The 26614-nt window shown below is 45.8% G+C and overlaps 1 protein-coding gene and 1 long non-coding RNA gene across 2 annotated transcripts in view; one reads left to right on the plus strand and one right to left on the minus strand.

The window, feature by feature from the left end:
- Window positions 1-26614, plus strand: part of ANKH (ANKH inorganic pyrophosphate transport regulator) — a 142780-nt gene that overhangs the window by 101588 nt on the left and 14578 nt on the right. Inside the window, exons 7-8 of the mRNA XM_032629246.1 lie at window positions 118-210; window positions 3866-3961. Coding sequence (XP_032485137.1) covers window positions 118-210; window positions 3866-3961 — 189 coding nt within the window. The remainder of the gene's footprint in view (window positions 1-117; window positions 211-3865; window positions 3962-26614) is intronic.
- On the minus strand, window positions 16130-22929 carry LOC116752348. Its single transcript, XR_004349441.1, has 3 exons — window positions 19476-22929; window positions 17449-18824; window positions 16130-17079 (listed from the first exon to the last, which is right to left on the minus strand). It is a non-coding gene; the product is annotated as an uncharacterized LOC116752348 (long non-coding RNA).

The following is a 26614-nucleotide window of genomic DNA, read 5'->3' on the forward strand; positions in this document are numbered from 1 at the left end:
ACCTGTCGGTGGGGACCACACCTGAGATGGTGTGCTCTGCCACGTGGCAGACGGCAGGCAGTGGCTGGACACAGGCTCTGCGGATGCCCTGCTAACTGTCGGCTCTTCCTCTTGCAGGCTGTAGCAATTTTGACGGCCACATACCCCGTGGGTCACATGCCATATGGCTGGTTGACAGAAATCCGTGCTGTCTACCCTGCTTTTGACAAGGTGAGAACCCCGTGCGCCGTGGTTTCTGAAACACACTCTTTAAAATTAGCGTTTGATAGACAGGGATCGCCGTTGACGGACGCAGTGATGTTTCTGATCTCACCTCGCTCTGCAAGATTAATGAGGCTTTGGGGCTGGCGGAGGAAACTCAGAAAATAACAGAGGCGAATTTACACTTGCCTTGATGCCGCTCCCATGATGCCTCTGCAAACCGATACTCACTTCAAGGTTATTCCTGTCAAGAAATTATTTGCAAACGGGAAATTATACTCTCAAAAAATTTTAGTATATTGGATTTCATTTCTCTTTTGTTGTTTTTTAGTGAAACTGATACTTTATAGCAGATGTGAAGGTACAGGAAGTTGTGTGCTTAAATTCATAAGCTTAAGGCTCTCTTGCGGGGTGCTGGGTTACCTGCACGCTGAAGTTGTCCAGGCAGCAGCCATGGTTCCAGGTTGGTTGGGATGCAGCGCAGTTATTCCAGCTGGAAGCTTCTGGTGACGGCCACTGTGTCCTTCCACAGCTGTTGACACAGCCCAGGAAGGCACATAAGCCTTCAGACCTGTAACCTGAGGCCAGGTCAGGACTGACCTGCGTGCAGATCATTTGAGAAATGCCTATTTCATTAAAGCTTAATTATTTGAACCTGTAGACTTGTATCCTGAAACAAAGAAGTAGAAAAACAGACCCCCAGCAAGATAGTGTGCAATGTTTTAAAATAAAAAATAGGAAAGAAGCACAGAACCTGCCACTGGTACTCTTAATAGCAACTGTTTGGCCTTGAATTTCTATAGAACTAGCTCAGAGCCATTGCTGATATCATTTCATGTGATCCCCTAAAGAGCCCTAGGAGGTGAAGAGAGGAAGCCTCTTCACCAGGGTCCCCAGCTGATTACCTGCCTCTATTCCCACACCTATAGTCAATCACCCATAAATAGCAACTCACCTCCAAGTGCTTCAGGGATGGCCCCCACGCAGCCTAACGTGAGAGAGGGCAGGCTATCGCCCAGAGCTCTTTACTGGGTGTGGAACGTCCCCAGTAGACTGGACCCTCCACTGATTGCCAACATTCACTCACAACATTAGGATGCAGAGCATTTCCAAAGAAATTCTTTTGATTCCTGCTTCCTAGGCCTTTGAGAGCGGACTTCCGAAGGCCTGAGTCATTTGCAGGAGAGAGCCGTGTTTGAGTGGGTTTAATCCACTCCATTGATAGAAATCAGTGTTTTCATGTCAAGGAACATGTGTATAGAAGTAAGTCCTCAGAAACCAAAATGGATATAAGTCATCTTGCTAAATGTCTAGCTCTTGGAATATAAGATTATATAATAAAACTCAGTAGCAGGTTCTAAAGTGTTAGAACCTCATAGCTGTGAGTGTCTCACCTGAAATTGTTTTCGGCTACATTGAAATAGTAAAGCTTAACAATACAGTGCTATACAGTTTCACTAAGAGCGTCCAAGATCAGCATTGTTTTATTCACCATCACAGAGGTTAGGCACTACAAAAAAATTCTTTTTTTTTTTTTTTACATCTTTATTGGAGTATAATTGCTTTACAATGGTGTGTTAGTTTCTGCTTTATAATAAAGTGAATCAGTTATACACATACATATGTTCCCATATCTCTTCCCTCTTGCGTCTCCCTCCCTCCCACCCTCCCTATCCCACCCCTCTAGGTGGGCACAAAGCACCGAGCTGATCTCTCCGTGCTATGCGGCTGCTTCCCACTAGCTATCTATTTTACATTTGGTAGTGTATATATGTCCATGCCACTCTCTCGCTTTGTCACAGCTTACCCTTCCGCCTCCCCGTATCCTCAAGTCCATTCTCTAGTAGGTCTGTCTTTATTCCTAAAAACAAAAAGAAATTCTTTTGAGGAGCATACCTCTAGCCAGATGCTGGAGTTACTCAGAACCCTTTTGAAACCTCCCCCATTGTTGCCATGCATTCCACTGCGCTACTCCAAGCCATTCCCATGAATGCCGTCTATTCACCCGAATCTTAAGACACCTCTGTGTGGACTTCCAGAATCTGCTGCACTGACAGTTGAAATCCTTAGCCCCCTTGTGCGTTCCAGGATAAGAGATTTAAAATTTCTCGCATAACTCCTGCTGTTTCTAGCTAAACAGTGAGCTGGGAGAGTTTTCCACTCATCCAAATTCTCTCTAATGTTCAGTTATTACATGCAAAAGACTATGTTTCTGCGAAAGAGCAGATGGGGCAAACAAGGTGAGACACAGATGCTAATCTAATGATATGTGCTAGTTTATTCCAACCGTACTTGCAGAAATATTTTCTATTTTAAAAATAAAAGCGCACCTGAAGGAGCCGGGGCCCGTGGCTGCCACCACGGGTGGCGTGTGCATTTGGAGGTTCCTAATTCTTCCCGGCCTGGCCTCCTTCTCGCCCAGGCCACCGGGGCACCACCCGCACAGATTCTTGGGGGAGAGGAGATGGAGAGATAGCCTACCTGCTGTGATTTGCACTGTGCACAGTCTGTTTTTCAGAAAAGCAGATGTGCTTTAGAGACCGGAGTTAAGAAAATGTCAACCCCTCCAGAGGTGGCATAAAGGGGAAGGGATTCGAGAGATTGCCTCAGCCTCTGAAGGGAAGCAAACATCAAAAGCTCTTTTGCAAGTGGGACCTGTAACACCTCTGCTTGTGTGTCTTCCATTGGGCTGGATATGGGAGCCAGGGGCTCGCTGTTTGTTCTTTTCTTTTTTTGAATTTTATTTTATTTATTTTTTTATACAGGAGGTTCTTATTAGTTCTTGTGAGTCGGCTCTGGGACTAATGGGATCCGTAAGGAGGCTGGCGTTGTTTTTCCTCTGCTGCCTTTCAAGGCTGAGGGCCGGACGCTCGTTTAGATTGGGTGACGGGCACGCCTAGCAGTGACCCTGGGATGGCCCCAGCAATCCCGCGGGCACGTGTCAGAGGACCTCTGGGCCGTCTGCATCATTTGCTTACATTTCAATCTGACAAAGCCTGTTTGAACATCTTCTCTACTCAAGAAAGATGGTGCTAAGTTGCAGGAGCTAAAGAGATGGGTGAGGGACTTCCCTGGCGGTCCAGTGGTTAAGACTTCACTTTTCAGTGCAGGGGGTACGGGTTCAATCCCTGGTCGGGGAGCTAAGATCCCACATGCCTCGCTGCCAAAAAACCAAAACATAAAAAAAAGAAGCAATATTGTAACAGATTCAATAACGACTTTTAAAAAAATGGTCCACATCAAAAAAAAAGGTCTTTAAAAAATAAAATAAAATAAACAGATGGGTGAGACACACAGTCCTTTATCTTGGAGAGCAAACGCGCACCTCACAGGGCCTTGACATGTGCCCTCAAATACGGGCCCAGATGCCACGCCTGCCTGCAGAGCTCCAGGGCAGTCGGGAACTGCAGGATGGGCTGGGGCCCTAGAGAGGGGACTCATTCAGGAGACACTGCCAGGCGTTCAGTCCAGAACCCCCTCTGGTTAGCATTCATGTCCAGAAACATGACAGCTGTCTGAGAGAGACTCAGAGGGACAGCTGTCTGCCAAGCTGTCACTTGACATCTACACTTTAGACGCATCAAATACAACAGAAACGAGATGCTCTGTAAGATGCACGTGTGGTCAGCCGAGGATAACCTGGAGCCTTTTCTTGCCCCCCTAGAATAACCCCAGCAATAAGCTGGTGAGCACAAGCAACGCAGTCACTGCAGCACACATCAAGAAGTTCACGTTCGTCTGCATGGCCTTGTCGCTGACGGTAAGGAGAGACCCATCCCCGCCCCCACCTGTGTTTGTTTTTGGAAAGGGGGGTAATCGCCATTTTCAAGGGAGAGTTCCAGTAGTCCATAATACGACGTTGTGCTAGATTAGATAACAACCTCTTCGAGACATTTTCATCTCAAAATATGAGCGATCGTCGTTCAAGGAGGGCGTTGAGTCTAAGAATAGAGGGTCAACTTCCGGCGTTTCTAAGCGCTTCTTACGTGCTGAAGGGAGGCAGGCTTTGCCTTTCATTTTTAATACTCTTACTAATAATTTCCAGCCCATTTTTATATACCCAGAGTCAACTCTATAACCATCTCTGTCCCTTTTCCAAATTTAATTGGTGGTGTTTGTTTCGCTGGTAAAATTGCCTTTCCTCACACGTTTCCGCTGATATATCCTCCCCATTTATTTATCATTCAACACTTGCTTGTCAAGCACCTACTGGATCCCAAGCCCTGTGCCATCATCAGGGATACGGGTGTGAACAAGTGTGGATAACACCTCACTGTTGGCAGGGCCTGCCAGTGACTCTGCACAGCCTTAAATAAACAGCACACATCCTTCCTTTATCAACTCCCCTGGGTAATTCAAATGTAAGAGACATAACGTTCAAAAAAACATGGAAAAGATTCCTACATGCTCTATAATCCAAATACACATGGTGTATAATTTAAGGTTGTTTATGACATTTATCAACAGTCGTAAGAAAATAACATTTATCATCAACTTCACATCGTAGACTGTGCCTTTTGGGTTCTAAAGATGGAGATGAGAAGAGGATAAAAAGAAATAGGGGTCTTTTGAACTCAGTTCCTTGTTTGTTGCTGTGACTACATGTGTCCCATTAAGTCCTGTAGCAGTTCTCCATTTTTATAGTACAATGTAAGAATGTAGCAGAAATGCCTGGGTGTGTGCAGTTCCATCATAAATGACTGATAAGGAGGACGTAAGGCAATAAGAGGTTCGGGGACATGGTGATGACAGGAACACACTGACCGTGGTCCCTCTGGCCATTATCACAAGAACCACTTAGCTAGATAAGCCCTCATAGTGGTCCTTTGAAATCAAGCCCGACACACATTTTAAGCCTTTTATGGATTTTTTTTTTCAAAACCCACAGCTTAATATTTGATCCATTGATCCAACACCTGAATAGATTGTATCAAGGGCAACACAAGATATATAGCCCATCACCTAACACCTCTGGCACTGAGTCATGACCTTGCATTCTCAGCTGTCCCGTCACTCCAGCCCAGCCCTTCCCTCCAGTCCTTCCCTCCTGAAACTGGGAAACTGCAAGGGGGGGTGTCAGAAGCCTATTCCAGGCCACGTCCCAGGGGTGGGGGGGATCTCTGGTAGCATGCCTGCCTGAGTCAGGACAGGTTGCCCCCGGCAACCCTGCTCTCCTGGCTGCATTATTTCTCCCTGTGGTGGGCAAGTTTTTCCATAGTTCCCCAAAATATTAGCGAAACACTGCACAACCTTGAAACTGTTCAAAAGAGTATTTGGGGAAAAAACAGAGAAGATTTCTGTCCCAGGAACAGACCTCAGCTTTTGGAGACTGTGTTAAGTGACCGGGAGTTGAGAGCTCAGCCGGTTTCGGGTGCCAGGCTCTGTGATTGCGACCTCGTCCGACGCCGAGAGTTGGGAGCTTTCGGTCGTTGCTCGCTCTGCTATCCAGAGTCCGGCCAGGTCTCCTCTCTCTGCATTTAAACCTCCTCCCGCAGCTGTGCTTGAGTCCAGTGGAGAACTTTACCAGACTGGGTTTAAGGATATTCCTTTCCTCCTTCAGTTCACGGGCAATAACCTGTACTTCTCAAACAAGAGCAGCAAGTGTATTTTGAAATGATAACCAAGTAAGATCTAGAAAAATGCTTTGATTTCCCATGTAGAGGTTTTATTTACTTAATAAATTCAATTAGCCTAATCCTACCATCTGTAACTAGAAGTTACAGATCTATCTCAGGGTAGATTTGTCACCGTAGAAACAGAGACTCAGAATCCTGTGTTGGAAAGGAACTTGGAGATGAACTGATCAAATCCCATGATTTTTTAGTGAAGGAAATGACCCAGAGAGGATAAGAGGATAAGTGACTTGCCCCAGGACAGGCCAGTACAGACTGGCAGACCTCACTTCATTGCACTTCCCAGATACTGCATTTTTTTTTACCAGTTGAAGGTTTGTGGCAACCCTAAGTTGTCAGATGATGGTTAGCATCTTTTAGCAATGAAGTATTTTTAAATTAAGGCATGTACATTTGTTCTCTAGACATAACGCCATATTGTACACTTAAGAGACTACAGTATAGTGTAAACATAACTTTTATATGCACTGGGAAACCAAAAAATTCACGTGACCCGCTTTGTTGCAACCTGCGCTTTATGGTGGTGGCCTGAAACTGAAATATCTCCAATATCTCAATATTATACCTGTAAATAATAAAACTTAAGTTTTTTTCCTTGCTTTATCGTGATATTCACTTTACTGCAGTGCTCTGGACCCAAACCTGCAGTATCTCCGAGTTCCGCCTGTAACAACGCCAGCTGGAAGCCAGACTTCCCAGCTCATTCTCTGGGGCCCTTTCCTCTGTATTGTGCTGTTTCCAACAGGCAGGAACAGATATCTGGCCCTGAGGCTCTGGACTGAGGCACTTGCTGGCATGCTTGAAGCGGTGGTTTCTTCAACGCTAAAAACAGCAGTATCTGAGTTTGCAGCTTATGGTGTGTCTCACATACATTATCCTTATAACGATTCAATCAATCGGTCCAACATCTTGGCTAGAGGAATTGCCATTAAAAGATACGCAGAAAACAATGTTAGGGCTTTTCCCCCCTAAATTCAGCGTTTCACTGTCACTATAAAGCATACACCTTTGTACAGTATTCATTCTTCACATCTGTGATTCCTTGGAGGCTCTGAACTTCCCTAGGCAGGCTCTGTGGCTTAGTCACCTCTTATCCCCAGGGCTTAGCATCCTGCCCGACACAGAAGGGGCACAGTAAGCAGAACACAAATACGTGCATCAACTAATACTTACCTGTGAGATAAGGATCAGAAAGGCACCGATGGCACCCACCCCTCATGAGCAACAACCTCCTCATTTATACTCAGGTTATCCTATTTTTAAAGCTTTGAAGACGCCCTTTACTCTCAAGTCTATTTTCCCTTTTTTAATTTTGAAACTTCTCAGTGTCAGGAAATGAACGTAGCAGAGCACTTAAGATCAGCACATCATGTATATTCCAGTGGATGATATGGTGTACAAAGTACGAGCCTTCTGATGGTTCCACAGCTTTCTATGCGTCGCCTAGGATTAGAGCACTTTCCTGAGCTCTGATCCTTTGGGCATAAATAGCTCTTCTCCCTGGGACTTTGAGAAGAGCTGATCCCACAGATCCTGCAGACACTTAAAGACCCAGTGATGCTACCTGCTTTTCAAACGAAAAGGTGTACTGTCTCTAGCAAAAACTCATCTTGCAGTCAGAATGGGTTCACTCTTCAGGCCCTGACACTTTGGGTTCAACATCTTCCTTTGCCTGTGAAAGATACTTTCGACAGTTAGTAAGAGACTAATATTTCAGAATGCTACAATGCATGTATGTGTTTATTCCCTAGTATAGATTTTCCATTTAAGTTTAGAGTATCTATCCAACTCTAAAAGTTGGTTCTTCCCTCATTTTCTTATCCAGGAGTCTGTCTGATCCAGTGGGCTTCAAGAAAAGCAGCAAATGCCTTCTGCCCAGTCGGAAGAGGAAGTGGATTTAGGAAGCGAGTAGAGTAGGAAGATAGAAGTATTTCTCAAGTAGCATCTTGCTTTCCTGCCTTCAGAGCTGCCTCTAGGCATGCTTAGTGAAGTGCTCATTGATTTCTTTAGACCATCTGATGCGAATGAGGACAGGGGGAGCTTTAGTTGATCCAGAAGATTAGCTTCAACATGGTAGAACCATCAGATAAAAATTAATCCCCTCGATAGCAACAAAGGAGCGGGCACGATGCAAACCAGGGTTAGCAAGGTGACTGCAGACTGACACGCCGCTGTTAGGGGCAAAGGAACACACAGTTCAAAAATATGTACAGTTTAAATCGATTTGGAAGAACAGCTTCAGATGGTATGCTGCTTGGTGGGAGCTTGTGGTGTAGTGGCCACACAGAGGAGAAAGCATCACAGACCAGCCATCAGAGCTGCACAGGAGAAGGCAGGACCACAAAGAATAAGGCTGCAGACGCTGTTGGGGTCAGAAGCAAACAACCAGTTTTGCCCTGAACCTTCTGGTAGAGCCATGGTCTCCATTGCTTATGTGACTGACTATAAAGCCCCAGGATAATTAGTGTGTCCTGAAAGGCTGCGTTTCTCTAGTAGACAATCGTGGTGATCACAGACAGAGGGTGGTGGAAACGAGCTTGTGATATAAGGAAGCAGGAACATCGTTCCTTCCTCTTAGGGAGAAGAACTGGTAATGCTGAACTTACAGAAACATGGCCACTTGTAAACCCCTTGGGACTTACCATGATTCCCTCTTGGATTCCAGATTTGGGGGTAAGATAGTAACCGTGAACCAAGGTAGGATATGTCTTTTCAACGGCCTTTTTGGTGCAGAGGGGCACCCTCAAAAGGTAACAGACCTCCATATTCTGGGATGTTAGGCCAGTTTGCTGAAGCCGATGGATGGGCTTGCTAAATTTACCAGACTTGCCAACTTACCCCAAACATGTGTGTGTTTGTTTTTTTTATTTTTTTAATTTTAATTTTTTAATAATTTTCTAATTTTTTAACTTTAATTTTTTTAAAGTTCATAGCAAATCATATTAAATGGGGAAGTTTTAACAGCTTTAGATGCTTTTAGTTAACCAGTTTCCATTTTGACTTCACAATGGCATTTTTTAAACATTTGGTGTTTTCTTAAGCTCCCCACTGCTCTAGTTTGGGGGAGCTGTTGCCAAGAGAGGGGCCCCTCTGGGGCCAGAGCGGTGGGGAAGAATCCTTGCAAAGCACAGGCTGGGCTGCTGCTGAGGCCTTCCCAACCCCCTTTTTACAAGATGGAAGTGGGAGTCCATCCAGATGGATGCTGGTAGGTGGAGCCAGCAGGGCAGCTTTGTGCAGCGAACAGCCTACACGGTCACACCGAGCACCCCCCAGATGCTGAACCCGGAGGGGCAGGAGGGCAAGTGCAAAGAGCAGGAGATGGGAGAGACAATGCCAGAGAGGTGGAGGGTGCAGGTCAGAAGGAGAAACGGAGAGAGACCATGGGGTCGGGAAAGAAAGGAGAGGTGGAGAGTCAGAGGAAATGGAGCAGAATGACAGAGGTGGGTACAGTAGACAGTGGGGAGGAGGGAAGGCCCCAGAGACCCCTAGAGCCTTCACAGCCCCCCATGGCCCTGACAATCCTTCCAAGACATATTGCTGTAAACTTCAGAAAACTTTAAAAGAGGCAGGTTTCTAAAAAACCAGTAACTGTGACAAATTGTTGGTTGGCCAAATAGGCTATTTTCACAGGTTGATTTTGGGTGAACTGGACTGTTTCAGGATGGCAGGTGTGAAGAGGGATTCTTTTTTTTTTAATGTTTATTTATTTATTTTCTTATTAGTCATCCATTTTATACACATCACTGTATACATGTCAATCCCAATCTCCCAGTTCATCACACCACCACCCACACTCCCCCGCCGCTTCCCCCCCTTGGTGTCCATACGTTTTTTTCTCTACTTCTGTGTCTCAATTACTACCCTGCAAACCAGTTCATCTGTACCATTTTCTAGGTTCCACATATATGCGGTAATATATGATATTTGTTTTCCTCTTTCTGACTCACTTCAATCTGTATGACAGTCTCTAGATGCATCCACGTCTCTACAAATGACCCGATTTCGTTCCTTTTTATGGCTGAGTAATAGTCCATTGTATATTTGTACCACATCTTCTTTATCCATTCATCTGATGACGGGCATTTAGGTTGCTTCCATGTCCTGGCTATTGTAAATAGTGCTGCAGTGAACATTGGGGTGCATGTGTCTTTTTGAATTATGGTTTTCTCTGGGTATATGCCCAGTAGTGGCATTGCTGGGTCATATGGTAGTTCTATTTTTAGTTCTTTAAGGAACCTCCATACTGTTCTCCATAGTCACTGTATCAATTTACATTCCCACCAACAGTGCAAGAGTGTTCCCTTTCCTCCACACCCTCTCCAGCATTTGTTGTTTGTAGATTCTCTGATGATGCCCATTCTAACTGGTGTGAGGTGATACCTCATTGTAGTTTTGATTTGCATTTCTCTACTAATTAGTGATGTTGAGCAGCTTTTCATGTGCTTCTTGGCCATCTGTATGTCTTCTATGGAGAAATGTCTATTTAGGTCTTCTGCCCGTTTATGGATTGGGTTTTTTTTTTTTTTTTTTTTTTTTTATTGTTTGGGGTTTTTTGTTTGTTTGCGGTACGCGGACCTCTCACTGTTGTAGCCTCTCCTGTTGTGGAGCACAGGCTCTGGACGCGCAGGCTCAGTGGCCATGGCTCACGGGCCCAGCCACTCCGTGCCATATGGGATCTTCCTGGACCGGGGCACGAACCTGTGTCCCCCTGCATCGGCAGGCGGACTCTCAACCACTGCGCCACCAGGGAAGCCCTGGGTTGTTTTTTTTTTTAATATTGAGCTGCATGAGCTGTTTATATATTTTGGAGATTAATCCTTTGTCCATTGATTCGTTTGCAAATATTTTCTCCCATTCTGAGGGTTCTCCTTTCATCTTGTTTATGGCTTCCTTTGCTATGCAAAAGCTTTGAAGTTTCATTAGGTCCCATTTGTTTATTTTTGGTTTTATTTCCATTACTCTAGGAGGTGGATCAAAAAAGATCTTGCTGTGATTTATGTCAAAGAGTGTTCTTCCTATGTTTTCCTCTAAGAGTTTTATAGTGCCCGGTCTTACATTTAGGTCTGTCATCCATCTTGAGTTTGTTTTTGTGTATGGTATTAGGGAGTGTTCCAATTTCATTCTTTTACATGTAGCTGTCCAGTTTTCCCAGCACCACTTATTGAAGAGACTGTCTTTTCTCCATTGTATATCCTTTCCTTTGTCATAGATTAGTTGACCATAGGTGCGTGGGTTTACCTCTGGGCTTTCTATCCTGTTCCATTGATCTATAGTTCTGTTTCTGTGCCAGTACCATATTGTCTTGATTACTGTAGCTTTGTGGTATAGTCTGAAGTCAGGAAGTCTGATTCGTCCAGCTCTGTTTTTTTCCCTCAAGACTGCTTTGGCTATTCGGGGTCTTTTGTGTCTCCATACAAATTTTAAGATTTTTTGTTCTAGTTCTGTAAAAAATGCCATTGGTAATTTGATAGGGATTGCATTGAATCTGTAGATTGCTTTGGGTAGTATAGTCATTTTCACAATATTGGTTCTTCCAATCCAAGAACATGGTATATCTATCCGTTTGTTGGTATCACCTTTAATTTCTTTCATCAGTGTCTTATAGTTTTCTGCATACAGGTCTTTTGTCTCCCTAGGTAGGTTTATTCCTAGGTGTTTTATTCTTTTTGTTGCAATGGTAAATGGGAGTGTTTCCTTAATTTCTCTTTCAGATTTTTCATCATTAGTGTATAGGAATGCAAGAGATTTCTGGGCATTAATTTTGTATCCTGCAACTTTACCAAATTCATTGATTAGCTCTAGTAGTTTTCGGTGGCATCTTTAGGATTCTCTATGTATAGTATCATGTCATCTGCAAACAGTGACAGTTTTACTTCTTCTTTTCCAATTTGGGTTCCTTTTATTTCTTTTTCTTCTCTGATTGCCGAGGCTAGAACTTCCAAAACTATGTTGAATAATAGCAATGAGAGTGGACATCCTTGTCTTGTTCCTGATCTTAGAGGAAATGATTTCGGTTTTTCACCATTGAGAATAATGTTTGCTATAGGTTTGTCATATATGGCCTTTATTATGTTGAGGTAGGTTCCCTCTATGCCCACTTTCTGGAGAGTTTTTATCATAAATGGGTGTTGAATTTTGTCAAAAGCTTTTTCTGCATCTATTGAGATGATCATATGGTTTTTCTTCTTCAGTTTGTTAATATGGTGTATCACATTGACTGATTTGCATATATTGAAGAATCCTTGCATCACTGGGATAAATCCCACTTGATCGTGGTATATGATTCTTTTAATATGTTGTTGGATTCTGTCTGCTAGTATTTTGTTGAGGATTTTTGCATCTTTATTCATCAGTGATATTGGTCTGTAATTTCCTTTTTTTGTAGTATCTTTGCCTGGTCTTGGTATCAGGGTGATGGTGGCCTCATAGAATGAGTTTGGGAGTGTTCCTTCCTCTGCAATTTTTTGGAAGAGTTTGAGAAGGATGGGTGTTATCTCTTCCCTAAATGTTTGATAGATTTCACCTTTGAAGCTGTCAGGTCCTGGACGTTTGTTGTGGGAAGATTTTTAATCACAGTTTCAATTTCATTACTTGTGATTGGTCTGTTCGTATTTTCTATTTCTTCCTGGTTCATTCTTGGAAGATTATACTTGTCTAAGAATTTGTCCATTTCTTCCAGGTTATCCATTTTATTGGCATAGAGTTGCTTGTAGTTGTCTCTCAGGATGCTTTGTATTTCTGCAGTGTCTGTTGTAACCTCTCCTTTTTCATTTCTAATTTTATTGATTTGGGTCCTCTCCCTCTTTTTCTTGATGAGTCTGGCTAATAGTGTATCGATTTTGTTTATCTTCTCAAAGAACCAGCTTTTAGTTTTATTGATCTTCGCTATTGTTTTCTTTGTTTCTATTTCATTTATTTTTTCTCTGATCTTTATGATTTCTTTCCTTCTGCTAACTTTGGGTTTTGTTTGTTCTTCTTCCTCTAGTTTCTTAGGTGTAACATTAGATTGTTTGAGATTTATCGTGTTTCTTGAGGTGTGATTGTATTGCTATAAACTTCCTTCTTAGAACTGCTTTTGCTGCCTCCCATAGGTTTTGGATCATCGTGTTTTCATTGTCCTTTGGCGCTAGGTTTTTTTCGATTTCCTCTTTGATTTCTTTAGTGATCTCTTGGATATTTAGTAACGTATTGTTTAGCCTCCATGTGTTTGTGTTTTTTACGTTTTTTTCCTTGTAATTCATTTCTAATCTCGTAGCATTGTGGTCAGAAAAGATATGATTTCAATTTTCTTAAATTAACTGAGGCTTGATTTGTGACCCAAGATGTGATCTCTCCTGGAGAATGTTCCATGCACACTTGAGAAGAAAGTGTAATCTGCTGTTTTTGGATGGACTGTCCTATAAATATCAATTAAATCTATCTGGTCTATTGTGTCATTTAAAGCTTGTGTTTCCTTATTAGTTTTCTGTTTGGATGATCTGTCCATTGGTGTAAGTGAGGTGTTAAAGTCCCCCACTATTATTGTGTTACTGTCGATTTCCTCTTTTAGAGCTGTTAGCAGTTGCTTTATGTACTGTGGTGCTCCTATGTTGGGTGCATATATATTTATAATTGTCATATTCTTCTTGGATTAATCCCTTGATCATTATGTAGTGTCCTTCCTTGTCTCCTGTAACATTCTTTATTTTAAAGTCTATTTTATCTGATATGAGTAATGCTACTCCAGCTTTCTTTTGATTTCCATGTGCATGGAATATCTTTTTCCATCCCCTCCCTTTCAGTCTGTATGTGTCCCTAGGTTTGAAGTGGGTCTCTTGTTGACAGCATATATATGGGTCTTGTTTTTGTATCCATTCAGCAAGCCTGTGTCTTTTGGTTGGAGCATTTAATCCATTGACGTATAAGGTAATTATCGATATGTATGTTCCTAGGACCATTTTCTTAATTGTTTTGGGTTTGTTTTTGTAGGTCCTTTTCTTCTCTTGTGTTTCTCACTTAGAGAAGTTCCTTTAGCATTTGTTGTAGAACTGGTTTGGTGGTGCTGAGTTCTCTTAGCTTTTGCTTGTCTGTAAAGCTTTTGATTTCACCATCAAATCTGAATGAGGTCCTTGCCAGAGAGTAATTTTGGTTGTAGGTTCTTCCCTTTCATCACTTTAAGTATATCATGCCACTCCCTTCTGGCTTCTAGAGTTTCTCCTGAGAAATCAGCTATTATCCTTATGGGAGTTCCCTTGTATGTTATTTGTCATTTTTCCCTTGCTGCTTTCAATAATTTTTCTTTGTCTTTAATTTTTGCCAATTTGATTACTATGTGTCTCAGCATGTTTCTCCTTGGGTTTATCTTGTATGGGACTCGCTGGGCTTCCTGGACTTGGGTGGCTATTTCCTTTCCCATGTTAGGGAAGTTTTTGACTATAATCTCTTCAAATATTTTCTCATGTCCTTTCTCTCTCTCTTCTGCTTCTGGGGCCCCTATAATGTGAATGTTGTTGCGTTTAATGTTGTCACAGAGGTCTCTTAGGCTCCCTTCATTTCTTTTCATTCTTTTTCCTTTATTCTATTCCACAGCAGTGAATTTCACCATTCTGTCTTCCAGGTCACTTATCCATTCTTCTGCCTCACTTATTCTGCTATTGATTCCTTCTAGTGTAGTTTTCATTTCATTCATTGTATTGTTCATCTCTGCTTGTTTGTTCTTTAATTCTTCTAGGTCTTTGTTAAACATTTCTTGCATCTTCTCCAGCTTTGCCTCCATTCTTTTTCTGAGGTCCTGGATCATCTTCACTATTATTATTCTGAATTCTTTTTCTGGAAGGTTGCCTATCTCCACTTCATATAGTTGTTTTTCTGGGGTTTTATCTTGTCCCTTCATCTGGTTCTTAACCCTCTGCCTTTTCATCTTGTCTGTCTTTCTGTGAATGTGGTTTTTGTTCCACAGGCTGCAGGATTGTAGTTCTTCTTGCTTCTGCCATCTGTCATCTGGTGGATGAGGCTATCTAAGAGGCTTGTGGAAGTTGCCTGATGGGAGGGACTCGTGAAGAGTGATTCTTAACAGGCTGTTCCAGGGTGGGCTTCATGACCCCAGATTCGAATTATGCTGAGGTCATGGGACTGTGCCAGGGTCTCCAGGCTGTGTTCCACTGGCCTCCCTCAGCTTCAGCAAATGGAGGCTGCGTGGTGATGGCCCCAGCAGCAGCAGTGGCGGTGGTGTGTGTGTGTTTGTGTTGCCGTCATTTAAGGTAGAGAGAGAAGGGAGACTTGCCATTCAACCACAGTGCTTCACACAATAGGATGCAAGGGTATTTGAGGCCAGTGGCTGTTACTACTTAAGGATCTATTTCTTTTAAAAAAGGAATTAAGGGCTTCCCTGGTGGCGCGGTGGTTGAGAGTCTGCCTGCCGATGCAGGGGACACGGGTTCGTGCCCCGGTCCGGGAGGATCCCACATGCCGCGGAGCGGCTGGGCCCGTGAGCCATGGCTGCTGAGCCTGCGTGTCCGGAGCCTGTGCTCCACAGTGAGAGGCCCGCGTACCGCAAAAAAAAAAAAAAAAAAAAGGAATTAAAATAGGTGTTTACTCTGGATCCACCCTGAGCCTTGCCTTTTGATGTCAATGCTTGGTAAAAAGGGGAAGTGTGACTCTGCACTCGACCCCGAATCTTCTATTCTCATGATTATGGGGTGAATTATGTCCACCCCAAATTCCTATATTGACATGCTAGCCCCAGTGCCTCAGAATGAGGCCTTATTTGGAAATAGGGTTCTGATGAGGTCCTGGTGGGTGAGTCAGGTGGACCCCTTATCCAGTCTGACTGGTGCTCTTAGAGGAGGGGGGGTGTGGACACAGACACGCACACAGGGGGTTGGGGGGGCGGTACGTGGAGACTGGAGTGATGCTGCTGGAAACCGGGAGGCCTGGAGCAGATTCTTCCCTGGCGCCTTCAGAGGGAGCATGGCCCTGCCCACACCTTGATTTTGTTGTCACTCCAGGACTCTGAGACAATAAATTGTTAGGCTGCCCGGTTTGTGGTACTTTGTTACAGCAGCCCTAGCAAACTCATACACTGATGTTTCTGAAAGAACAGAGTCCTCTTGTCATTTAAGGCCACATGGATTGATTGCCCAGAACTAACTAATCAACTGGTCTGCTTTCTTTTCAAATTCTCCACTTACTGTTTCCATAACACATTTGTATTCTTGTGTTTCCAGCTTCTCCAGGTGAGAATCTGAGTGTGGGGTTTGCTTAGAAATACTGTTCGTGCAGGTCAGCACTGTCCCCAGATTTATGTGCTTAACTATGTCCGTGCTGATGGGGCTTTTTTTTGAGGGGGGGGGTGGTTGTTGGCATCATAGAAGTACCAGTGTCCTATTTAGGTTGTTTTGCGTTTTGGTTTTATTCTGCTTTCCATTAGTTGAACAGTCCAATGCACCTCACCCCGGCCCTGCAGAACCACCATCACGAGCACTGAAAAGCCGAAACATGTTCGCAATTTTCAAGGAACAAATTAAGTTGCTAGTATTTTATCCAGTTTTATTTATACCCCCAAATTGTCTCAAAACCTTGATCCCTTCTGCTGCTTCCTGCATCAACAGTAGTATCTGATTTGGCACAAAACCATAAAAATTACTTAGTTTCAGCGTCACCTGTCAGTACACAACTGTGTTCTATAAAGAACAGGTGCAGAGCCACCACCTGAAGGGGTTTGGGAACCAGGCAGAGGACAACTGTGTTCTCCCCCAGCTCCTGCAGAAGAGTCTTGATTGGCCCGTGGGTCCTACACATTCCCCATGCTGCCTGCCAGACCCCAGCCTCACATCGAGGATGTGGTTCACAGGCTCCACTCCGAGGGTTTTCTGGCGCAAAAGCAGATTTATCAGAGGGAGAAGGCAGTCAGGAATCATTCCACACAGTATTCAAGATAACCCAGTGGGGATCAATTCATACAGGAACTGTATTTGATGACTCTGTGGCTTTTTTAAAAATCACTTTTATTCATCTCAGCTTAAAGACAGAAGCAGTAGAGGAGCATTTTTCTTCTTATCCGGTGGGTACATTACAGTATGTAATGGTCAGATGTGTGGTCCAGACCCTCCCAACAATAATCACGATGAGACGTGTGGACAAAACGAGGCCGTGACATTCGTGGCCGCTCGGTTTTCTGATTTCAGCGTCTGCTCTCACTCCCAGGTGCTTTGGGCTCTGAACACAAGCAACTTCCTGGTGAACTTTGATATCCTGTTGATTTATGCTGATAAGACATGTAAGGAGTCAGCAAAGCCCATGTAAAATATCTTAAAACTTTTTTTGTAAATTATCTCAGGATTCACTGAGTAGACGTAGTGAAATCAGCACGTGAGGACATAGAACGCCGTTAAGTGCGCTAAGTGATCATTTTGTGTTTAGTGAAGCCAGAGAACACTGGACCCAGAAACAAGAGAAAACAATCAAGGGTGATTCTGGTTACACAGAGGTATTTCCCCCAAACATTAAGGTAACATAAATCAAACACTGGTACTTCTATTGGATGCTGTGATACCAACCACCCTCTACCCTCACCCCCTAAAAGCCCCATCAGCAAAGACATAATTAAGCACATAAATCCGGGGACAGTGCTGACCTGCATGAACAGTATTTCTAAGCAAACCCCACGTTCAGATTCTCACCTGGAGAAGCTGGAAATACAAGAACAGAGATGTCTTACGGGAACAGCAAGTGGAGAATTTAATACCTGCTTTACTTCTCCCAGCACTTAGGTGTCTTCTGCACCTGTAGGCAGACTAAGAGTGAACGGGGAAGAAACGTCAGTCTTAGCTAACTGATACATGGCCTTTACTAAAAATGTTCTTTATGTTATCTTAAAGCGTTTTACTGCATTTCCAGCTCTGGGCGGGAGTGCCCACTTGTTCAGGCAGTGAAGGAAACACGATTGAGTTGTGCCGTGAGATTATTTCCGGAGTCTTTCTGAACCTTCTGAGCCCAGGGCCAGCCTCAAAGAACCACCATGTGACACTGAGAAAAAGCACGTGTGGCAAATAATAGTGCCCGGGAAACTTGCTCATCATTCATCAGGTACCAGCCAGTTTTCAAAGGCCCGCCTTTAATCCTCCCTCAGAGATGGCTCTTAACCAATGTGGCTCGAGGAATGAATCGGCCCTTACCCGAACAAACAAAAACAAGAAGGTTTGGAGAGCCGGCCCCTGTGAACCAGAGATGGATTCAGATGCAGGGCTGGGCATGGTGCCAAGGGCCCTGGGCTCTCAGTGACACTTGCCTGCCCTCTTTGCGGATTTTGATTTAAAAGGGGTCGGTTGGGAAGGGTCAGAGAACCAAAGGAGAGGGAGTAGCTTAGGCTTGAACTCAGGGCCACATAACACAGTGTTCATGGATGTGGGCCCGGAGGCCCCAGGGCCTGGGTTCACACCCTGACCCTACCACTCACCAGCTGGGTGGTCTCTGAAAACTATAAGCCTGGGCTTCCCCAGCTGCCATGTGGGCATGAGAAGAATACCCACCTTATAAGACTTTGCAAAGGAGTAATAGCTTAGCATATAGCACCTGGCACGCTGGAAGCAAAGAATGCCGGCTCTCTCCTCCTTGGTCCCCAGACACGTGGGATTCCATGTAAGGAAAGGATGGCTGTATCTGTAAATAAGTGGCTACTGGTATTTTCGATGCCGGTGAATAATTTTATGATTTTTTCTAGTGATATCTATAATACCCTTCCAGATTTCTCTGGGATTTCTTTTCTTTTGGTGTTTAAAATAAATTCAGCTTCTTGATAGATTTATACATACCTTCTCTAGACAGACCTCACCCACACACGAGACACATATTGTGCGTTTTTCCCCTCCGAGAACTTGGGAAAGTTCTTTGGATGTCCCATCACCCCTTCCTGTTTAAAGCCTCCAATCCCGGGTGCTGACAGTGTTCCTTCCAGCCTTTGTTCATCTTGTTAATTCAGAAATGTCAGTTACCCACAAGCTTCAGTGAGCGCTGAAAGAGAGAAATTGATATGTTTAGTCCTCTGGCTTAGACATCTGATACATCAGTACACACCAACCAAATATTAGAAATGCCAGTGAGGAAAGATTTTTAAGCACGCTTGGATGCGTTGCCAAACTTGTCTAGAGCATGCGCGATGGAACACTTTCAGTGGGATGGGTGATGCCTAGGGTTTCTCTATTTACAGCACAGCTCCCCAGGGAAGGGGCACGTGCATATTTGTTCATGCAGTCATTCAACAAATGCTTGCGCCCCTGCTGCATACCAGGTCCCAGGGCTACCATGGTGAAACTAACACACAGAGTCTCTTTTCTTTTTTTTTTTTTTTTTGCTGTATGCGGGCCTCTCACTGTTGTGGCCTCTCCCATTGCGGAGCACAGGCTCCGGACGCACAGGCTCAGCGGCCTTGGCCCACGGGCCCAGCCACTCCGCGGCACGTGGGACCCTCCCGGACCGGGGCACGAACCCGTGTCCCCTGCATCGGCAGGCGGACTGTCAACCACCGCGCCACCAGGGAAGCCCCAGAGTCTCTTTTCTTAGGGGCGGTTCATAACCTCATGGAGAAGACAGGCAATTAACATACACCATGGTGTTGGACGGTGCGTTAGTTTCCTGTGGCTCCCGTAACAAATGACCACAAACCTGACGGCTTAAAACATCAGAAATGTATTCCCTCCTAGTTCTGGAGGCCAGAAGTCGAAGTTCAGTTCACTGGGCTGAAATCGAGGTGCTAGCGGGGCATACTCTCTCCAGTGGCTTTAGAAAAGAATTCATTCCTTGCCTCTTCCAGCTGCTGGTGGTGGCCGGCATTCCTTGGCCGAATCACGCCGATCTCTGTCTTCACATCGCCTTCTCCTCTGTGTGCCTCCCTTTTCTATAATAAGGACATTTGTGACGGTTTTTAGGGCCCACCCAGACATTCCCAAGCAATCTTATCTCAAGATCCTTAATTTAATCACCTCTGTCCACCGTATAAAGGAATGAATACTCGTTCTGGGCATTAGGAAGGGAATATCCCTCTGGGTGGCCGTAATGCAGCCTTCTGCAGGGAAACACAGCTGCTTGGCAGAAAAAAATGAAGTCAAAGGAAAGAGGAGGAGGGAGATGCTACTTTGGATTGAGGGGTCACATTTACAGTAAGCGGGATGTCTTTGTGTGCTCGCGGCCGTGGAGGCAGGGACATCCCCCCCAGCCCCCGGCCCCTAGCTGAGTGGTACCTCCATGCACTCGCCTGCACGACTTCAGCCATCCTTTGTGCTCAGTGTCTCCCCGTCCCCGCTGCCAACTTCTCCCAAATCTCTCCTTCCTATCTACGTTTCGATATGCTCGTCTCCCAACTTTATAAAAAGAAAAAATCTAAAGAAAGCATAAAAACCATGTCTTTATCCAGCGGCCCCCCTACGTTTCTCATCCCCTTGGCATCCAAGCTCCTTGAGAGAATTACACAAAAGCACCTCAAGCCCACCCTTCCTGCTGCTGTTGGCCACATCTGTGCTCCCCACCTGTGCCATCTGCTGTTCCCACCGCAGCCCCCCGCCTCCTTCTTCAGGGGCGAAGGGCCCCACTTCCTTCCTAGATCGTTCCTGTGGGCTGCGTTCTTGTCACCACTCCCTGTTGTCTCCCTAGAGAGCCTGCCCCGGTACCTGCGGGCTCACGCGGCAGCTCCCCCGGGCGCCGTCCGGTTCTCACCTGCCGTGTTCGATGCTGCCGTTGTGTGCATCCTTTGCTCATTTCCCGTGGCTTCTGCGACCCTCTCTCCGGCTGCTCTTCCCTCTTCCTTTCTGAGTGTTCCCGCACAGTCTCCTTGGCGGAACGTCCCTCTTCCTCACTCTGAGTGAGCATCCCCCTCTGTCCATCTCCCCACTAAGCCCTCTCTCTGCAGGTCGTGGCTTCAGGTGCCGTGTCTGGCTGATTCCCAGATCAGCGTCTTTGACTCCCATCTCCCTCCTGAGCTTCAGGCGCAAACATCTAACTGCCTCCTGCCCAGAGATGCACTCTGGTTTCCCACGGTTGCTGACAGCTCCTCCTGTCCCAAAGCGGACTCAACGGTCTGCTCGTGGCCCTGGGCTTTTTCTCCTCTCTGTTCCCTATTTCAGTGACTAGCAAGGACTCCTGCCTGCTTAGTGTTGCCGGAGACGGAAGCCTGGGCTCATCCCCAGCTTGGCTTTCTTCCTCACCCTGACATCCCCTCGGGGACAGAGCCGGGTCTTAGCCTCCCTCTAATTACCCCTCGGACCTCCCTCTCCTCCATTCCCCACGTCGCATCCCTGTTTCTGCTTCTACAGCTCCCGCTCAACTGGGACCACAGCCCCCAGTGAGGGCTCTACACACTTCCCCTCCAAACCAGTCCTCATGGAGCGGCTGGTGTAGAGACCTTCCGGGGGCTCTCTGTGCGACAGAAACCCAAACCCTAAACAAGCAGTACAAGGCGCATCTCAATGTCCTGCCCCCCGTTCTAGCCACGCAGAGCACTTGGAGCTGAGGGGCCGTTGTGTGTTCTCACGGCCCGGGCCTCTGCTCACGTTGTCCCTTTGGCCTGAAACCCTCTCCCTGACTCCGTGTTCAGCGTATGTTACTTGGACTGTCAGCCGGCTTCCCACCCCGAGGCCCCCGCTGTCCGCGTCATGTGCCAAGTCCCCCATCGTGACTCAGTGCTCTGTAGCCAGCGGGTCTCTGTGAGCGCTGGTGTCATCTCTGCCGTGTTCGCCGTTGTAAATGCCCAGCATCCGGCACAGTGGCTGGCCCAGGACAGGGGCCCAGTAATTATTTTCTGAGTGAATTCATGTATGAAGCCCATTGTCGTAATAACAAACTGATCGCTGCGGGAATCAGTAGGTCACTGTAGAATCAAAACTGTAGAAGTAACTAAGATCCGACTCCCTGAGAGGCGGGAAGGAGACTGTGAAGACAGACTGCAGTATCCACAGACGAAGGGATGGTGAGGCGTCGTCCTCATCTCTGCCCTTAGTGTCTGTCTAATCCCTCTTCCACGTGGCAGCCCTTCAAACAGCCAAAGCCCGTTTCCAGACCTTTTTAACAGGCTTGGCTTCCAGACCCTGCAGGGTTTTCGTTGTGCTCCTTGAAATTGTTCCAGCTTGTGAGAGTCCTCTGAGAATGTGGAACACAAACGCCAAATCGGGTCTGACCTCGGCTAATGGGCTAGAATTGTCCATTTTTGACTTTATAGTTTTTATTAATGCAGCCTAAGCCTACATGGGCTTTTTCATTTAGCCACATGGCACTGTTAGCCAACAGTGAGACCCCGTTGGCCGTATTCTCATGGTAGTCGGGGGCTGGCCCCTTCTCGAATCCATCTTCGGAGGATTTGCCAACCTTGAGGTTCCTGGTATCTCCCCACTTCTTTGCTTTCTCAGCCACGCCGATGAGTGTTTTCACTTCAGATGATGTTAGTGATCTGGGACTTGCACAGGCAAAATGCTTCACTCCCTCTTATCAGTTTCGGTCTTCAAATTCCTTTTAACGATGTTTGCCCATTTATTTTAAGATGACCCTCCTTCGTGGAAAAGGCAGACTCAAAGGAGGGGCTTGGAATGTACCCTCGGCCCCTACCGGTTCTTTCCTCTTCCTCTTCTTACCTCGAGTATAGTTCTGTAGAGCCCTTTCTCTGGATCTCAGCACCTGCACCCATTCAGCATAATCTGGGCTTTTGCCTTCCTGTCCTTATTCATCCACGAGTTGGTGAGTCCTTGAAGGTGGTAGTTCTTAGACTTTTTCTAGGCTTACCTCCCGGGAACTGGGGAAGAGAGAGCCTGTGAGCCAGCAAATGAAGGCGGGGGGATGGCCGGTACCCCCTTCCCCAGCTGCCGTGTTTCCTCCCCCCGAGAGCAGCCTGGGGACCACCTGACGTCTTCAGGTGCCTTCTGTTCTCTTTTCTGCTTGTTGCAGGGGTTGGGGGAGAAATCTTCTCTTTTGAGAGGTTTCCAGCTCCTTTCAGAATCTCTGGTGTTATCAGATCTTACTTGCCTCTTTCCCGTAAATTTTGAAATCTCTTTTCTTTACTTCATTTTTTAAATTTCCCTGGTCATTGCGAGCTTAACAAGAACGTGGTCACTCTCTCCCACGTGAGTGGCCATCTCCTCCTTGATGGTCACAGCTCTGTCCAGTGAGGCTGTTCTTTGTCTTGGTCCCCAGCTTCCTGAGCTAATCCTCGTCTGGGGGGCTAGCTTGCAGGTTGCTGGAGAGGGACGGGGTGAGTGTGTGCTCTCCAGAAGCCAGGCACAGAATTGCAACACCCCTGGGTGCGTGTTCCATCTTGCCAAAGCCAGCGCGAAAATACGTGTCATCCAAGGGGTGGAGGCCACCGTAAAATTTAAGGTGATGATGTTTCGTACTTAAAACATTTTAGTCCTAAAGCTTCAGAACTTCAGGGCCTCACAGGGGCCCTCCCAGAGGGAAAGAAAGCAAAAAGCTTTCCATCAGAGAAAGAAGCAGTCGAAAAAATCCGCACCATCAGCTTCTTTCTCTGTGACAACACGAAATAATCCCCTTCGGGGAGGTTCAGCTAATCTTAAAATACTTCTTCTGTGGCTCACACTAGGTATGTCCTCGGGAGGCACAAATCCCACAGATACAAACAGAGGAACTCCACTCTGCCCCTCCCCGCAGAACGGCCACCACCTCTGAAAGACAGCGAGGTCACTGACAGTGGCAGTATTTATAGCGCCCCTAATCCTGCCAGGTCAGCACTGGTCACCTGCTCCCCGCGAGGTCTGGGCAGCTTGGCTAAGGCACTGCCGGTAGAAAACACCAGAAAACACCCTGCGCGCAGGTTACAGGCCTGGAGTCTCGTCCAGTCTTGCCTGTCACAGCCTCAGTTTCCCCCCAGTTAGAGGACTTTTCATCATTTAAGGATCAGTTTTGCGTCTTGCAGTTCAGGATGAGCTCCCCTACTTGCATTTCCGTATATAATGGACAATCTCGAGTGCTCTGGTCGGCACACCGATTCTCCTCTGTTGCTGCTTCATGGGATAGCATATGTCAGCGTCCAACATATGTCAACATCCAACAAGCACATCCAGAATCCCTTTTTCTTCGTTGCGTCCCACCAGTCAGAGCTGCATCTCAGTAAAGCGTTCAGCCCTGAGACCTTCAGTCGTGTGCTGGACAGCGGCAAAATCTGAGCTGAGAAATAGCGAAACCCACCATCCCACAGGACCTCAGCCTGTGCTCAGAGTTAAAAGCTCAGCTCAGGAGGGTGACCCAGTCTCACTTCCTGTGGCTAAACTGACCCACTAGCTGTCCCTCAGCCATCAGGGTGGCGGACACCACCGGACTTTCGCTGAGCGTGGTACCACGCTGGCCCTGTGTCTCCCACAAGGACGGCCTGTTTGAGGCTTTGTTTCTGCTGGGCTGCCCTACCCCCGTGCCCCGAGACTGCCTTCTCATTGTTCACATTATCCGGGAGAAGAAAAGGACCTCTTGTGCGTGGGGGAAGGACGAAAAGGACCAAGGATGCTGAATTTAAGACTTTCTCATTTGGCGTCCCTCACGGTGTCTGTGTACCTTGAACCATTGGGCCAGTTGGGCGCCTTTAGACATCCCAGAGACATGGGGGGAGCAAGGCTTCGGAGTCCCCAAGGCCGGGGTTGAAATCCTGGCCCTACCCTTTACAAATGGGCTGACTGGGGAAAGTCACACAGCCCCTCTGGGTCCTGCTGTCCTCAATAGAGGACCCAAAACAAAGCCATGACCCTGGGACTGGGGTAAGGATTAAATGACATAGCCTCTGGAAGGCTCTTGGCATATAGTAAATAATTGATGAGTTAGTTCCTTCCCACTGAGCCTCTGCCCCCCTTCGCACTTCTCCCCAAAGCTTCAGTCATCCAGCATTTGCGTTTTAAGTCATCATATGTTGTAGATTTGAGGGTTCGATTGGTTTGTTCAGGGCAGATTAAAACAATTGAGACTGGTCCCCAACTCTCTACCTCATAACAGAGTGACAGTACAAATCCACAGGTGTGTTCCTTTTTTTAAGTTATTTTATTGAAGTATAGTTGATTTATAATGTTGTGTTGATTTCTACTCTATAGCAAAATGATTCAGTTATACCTATATGTACATTCTTTTTTATGTTCTTTTCCATTATGGTTTATCACAGGATATTGAATATAGTTCCCTGTGCTACACAGTAGGACCTTGTTGCTTATCCATTCTATAAATGATGTTAATCATTTGCATCTGCTAATCCCAAACTCCCAATCCATCCCTCCTCCCGCTGGCCCTGCCTTGGCAACCACAAGCCTGTTCTCTACGTCTGTGAGTCTGATTCTGTTTCGTAGATAAGTGCATTTGTGTCATACTTTAGATTCCACATATAAGTGATATCATAAGGTATTTGTCTTTCTCTTTCTGACTTACTTCACTTAGTCTGATCATCTCTAGGTCCATCCATGTTACTGCAAATGGCATTACTTCATTCTTTTTTATAGCTGAGTAATATTCCATTGTCTATATGTGCCACATCTTCTTTATCCATTCATCTGTCGATGGACATTTAGGTTGTTTCCATGTCTTGGCTATTGCAAATACTGCTGTTATGAACATTGGGGGGGTGCATGTATCTTTTCAAATTATAGTTTTGTCTGGGTATATGCCCAGGAATGGGATTGCTGGATCATATGGCAACTCTATTTTTAGTCTTTTGAGGAATCTCCATACTGTTCTCCGTAGTAGCTGCACCAATTTACATTCTCACCAACAGTGCACACATGCAGTTCTTAAAGCAGTTAGCAAATGCACGTGCATATTGTGTTGTTATAAGCAGGTTCCTTTTTTTTTTTTTTTTTTTTTTTTTTGCCATACGCGGGCCTCTCACTGCTGTGGCCTCTCCCGTTGCGGAGCACAGGCTCCGGACGCACAGGCTCAGCGGCCACGGCTCACGGGCCCAGCCGCTCCGCGGCATGTGGGATCTTCCCGGACCGGAGCACGAACCCGTGTCCCCTGCATCGGCAGGCGGACTCTCAACCGCTGCGCCACCAGGGAAGCCCCAATTTTTTAATTTTTTAAATTGTGCTAAAGTACACCTCACATATAACTTAGCACCTGAGCCGTGTGTAAGTGTACAATTCAGCACATTTACATTCTTGTGCTCCTGTCCTCACCATCCATCCCCAGAGCTCTTCAACTTGCGAAACGGAAACTCTCTACCCATTGAATAATCACTCTCTATACCCCGCCCAACACACGCAGCCTCTAGCAAGTTCCAGTTTGACTACTAGCAGTCAAAAAAAGTAAAGGCTAAACATAAGCTAAGGTTGGAACTTTCTAAATATTCTTCAGATCACGTAAGGAAAGAATTACCATTCTGCAGATACAGATGGGATGGGCGGGAGTTCACAACTGGAGTGCCACCTGCGGCTTTGGTGCATGGCACCCCCTGCTGTTTGAAGTGTGTTGTTTCTTTCAATCAACCCTTTGTTTCTTACCAAGAATTCAGTCGACTTACGTGGGAAAAATGCACCAACTGCTCTTAAGTGTGTATACGGCAATTTCACTGAATCGAAATGATAACAGGGATGACTCAGTTTTCATATTCTTAAGCTGATTTTTAAAATTACATCTGAAAATGTTAATATAATATTTTATCAAAAATGTGCTGTAACCGTTCATGGTTACGTCAACTCCCCTATGAAAATATTCCAGGTAGATGTTTATAATAATTGTAACTGTCAACAGGCCACGCGGAGAATATTAGGCGGTACCTAAATACTCGGTACCAGGCTTTGCCATGCTCCCTAGCTTAACCGAAAACCAAGCTCTGT

The sequence above is a fragment of the Phocoena sinus genome, chromosome 3 (genome assembly GCF_008692025.1).
Source record: "Phocoena sinus isolate mPhoSin1 chromosome 3, mPhoSin1.pri, whole genome shotgun sequence".
Lineage (NCBI taxonomy): Eukaryota > Metazoa > Chordata > Mammalia > Artiodactyla > Phocoenidae > Phocoena > Phocoena sinus.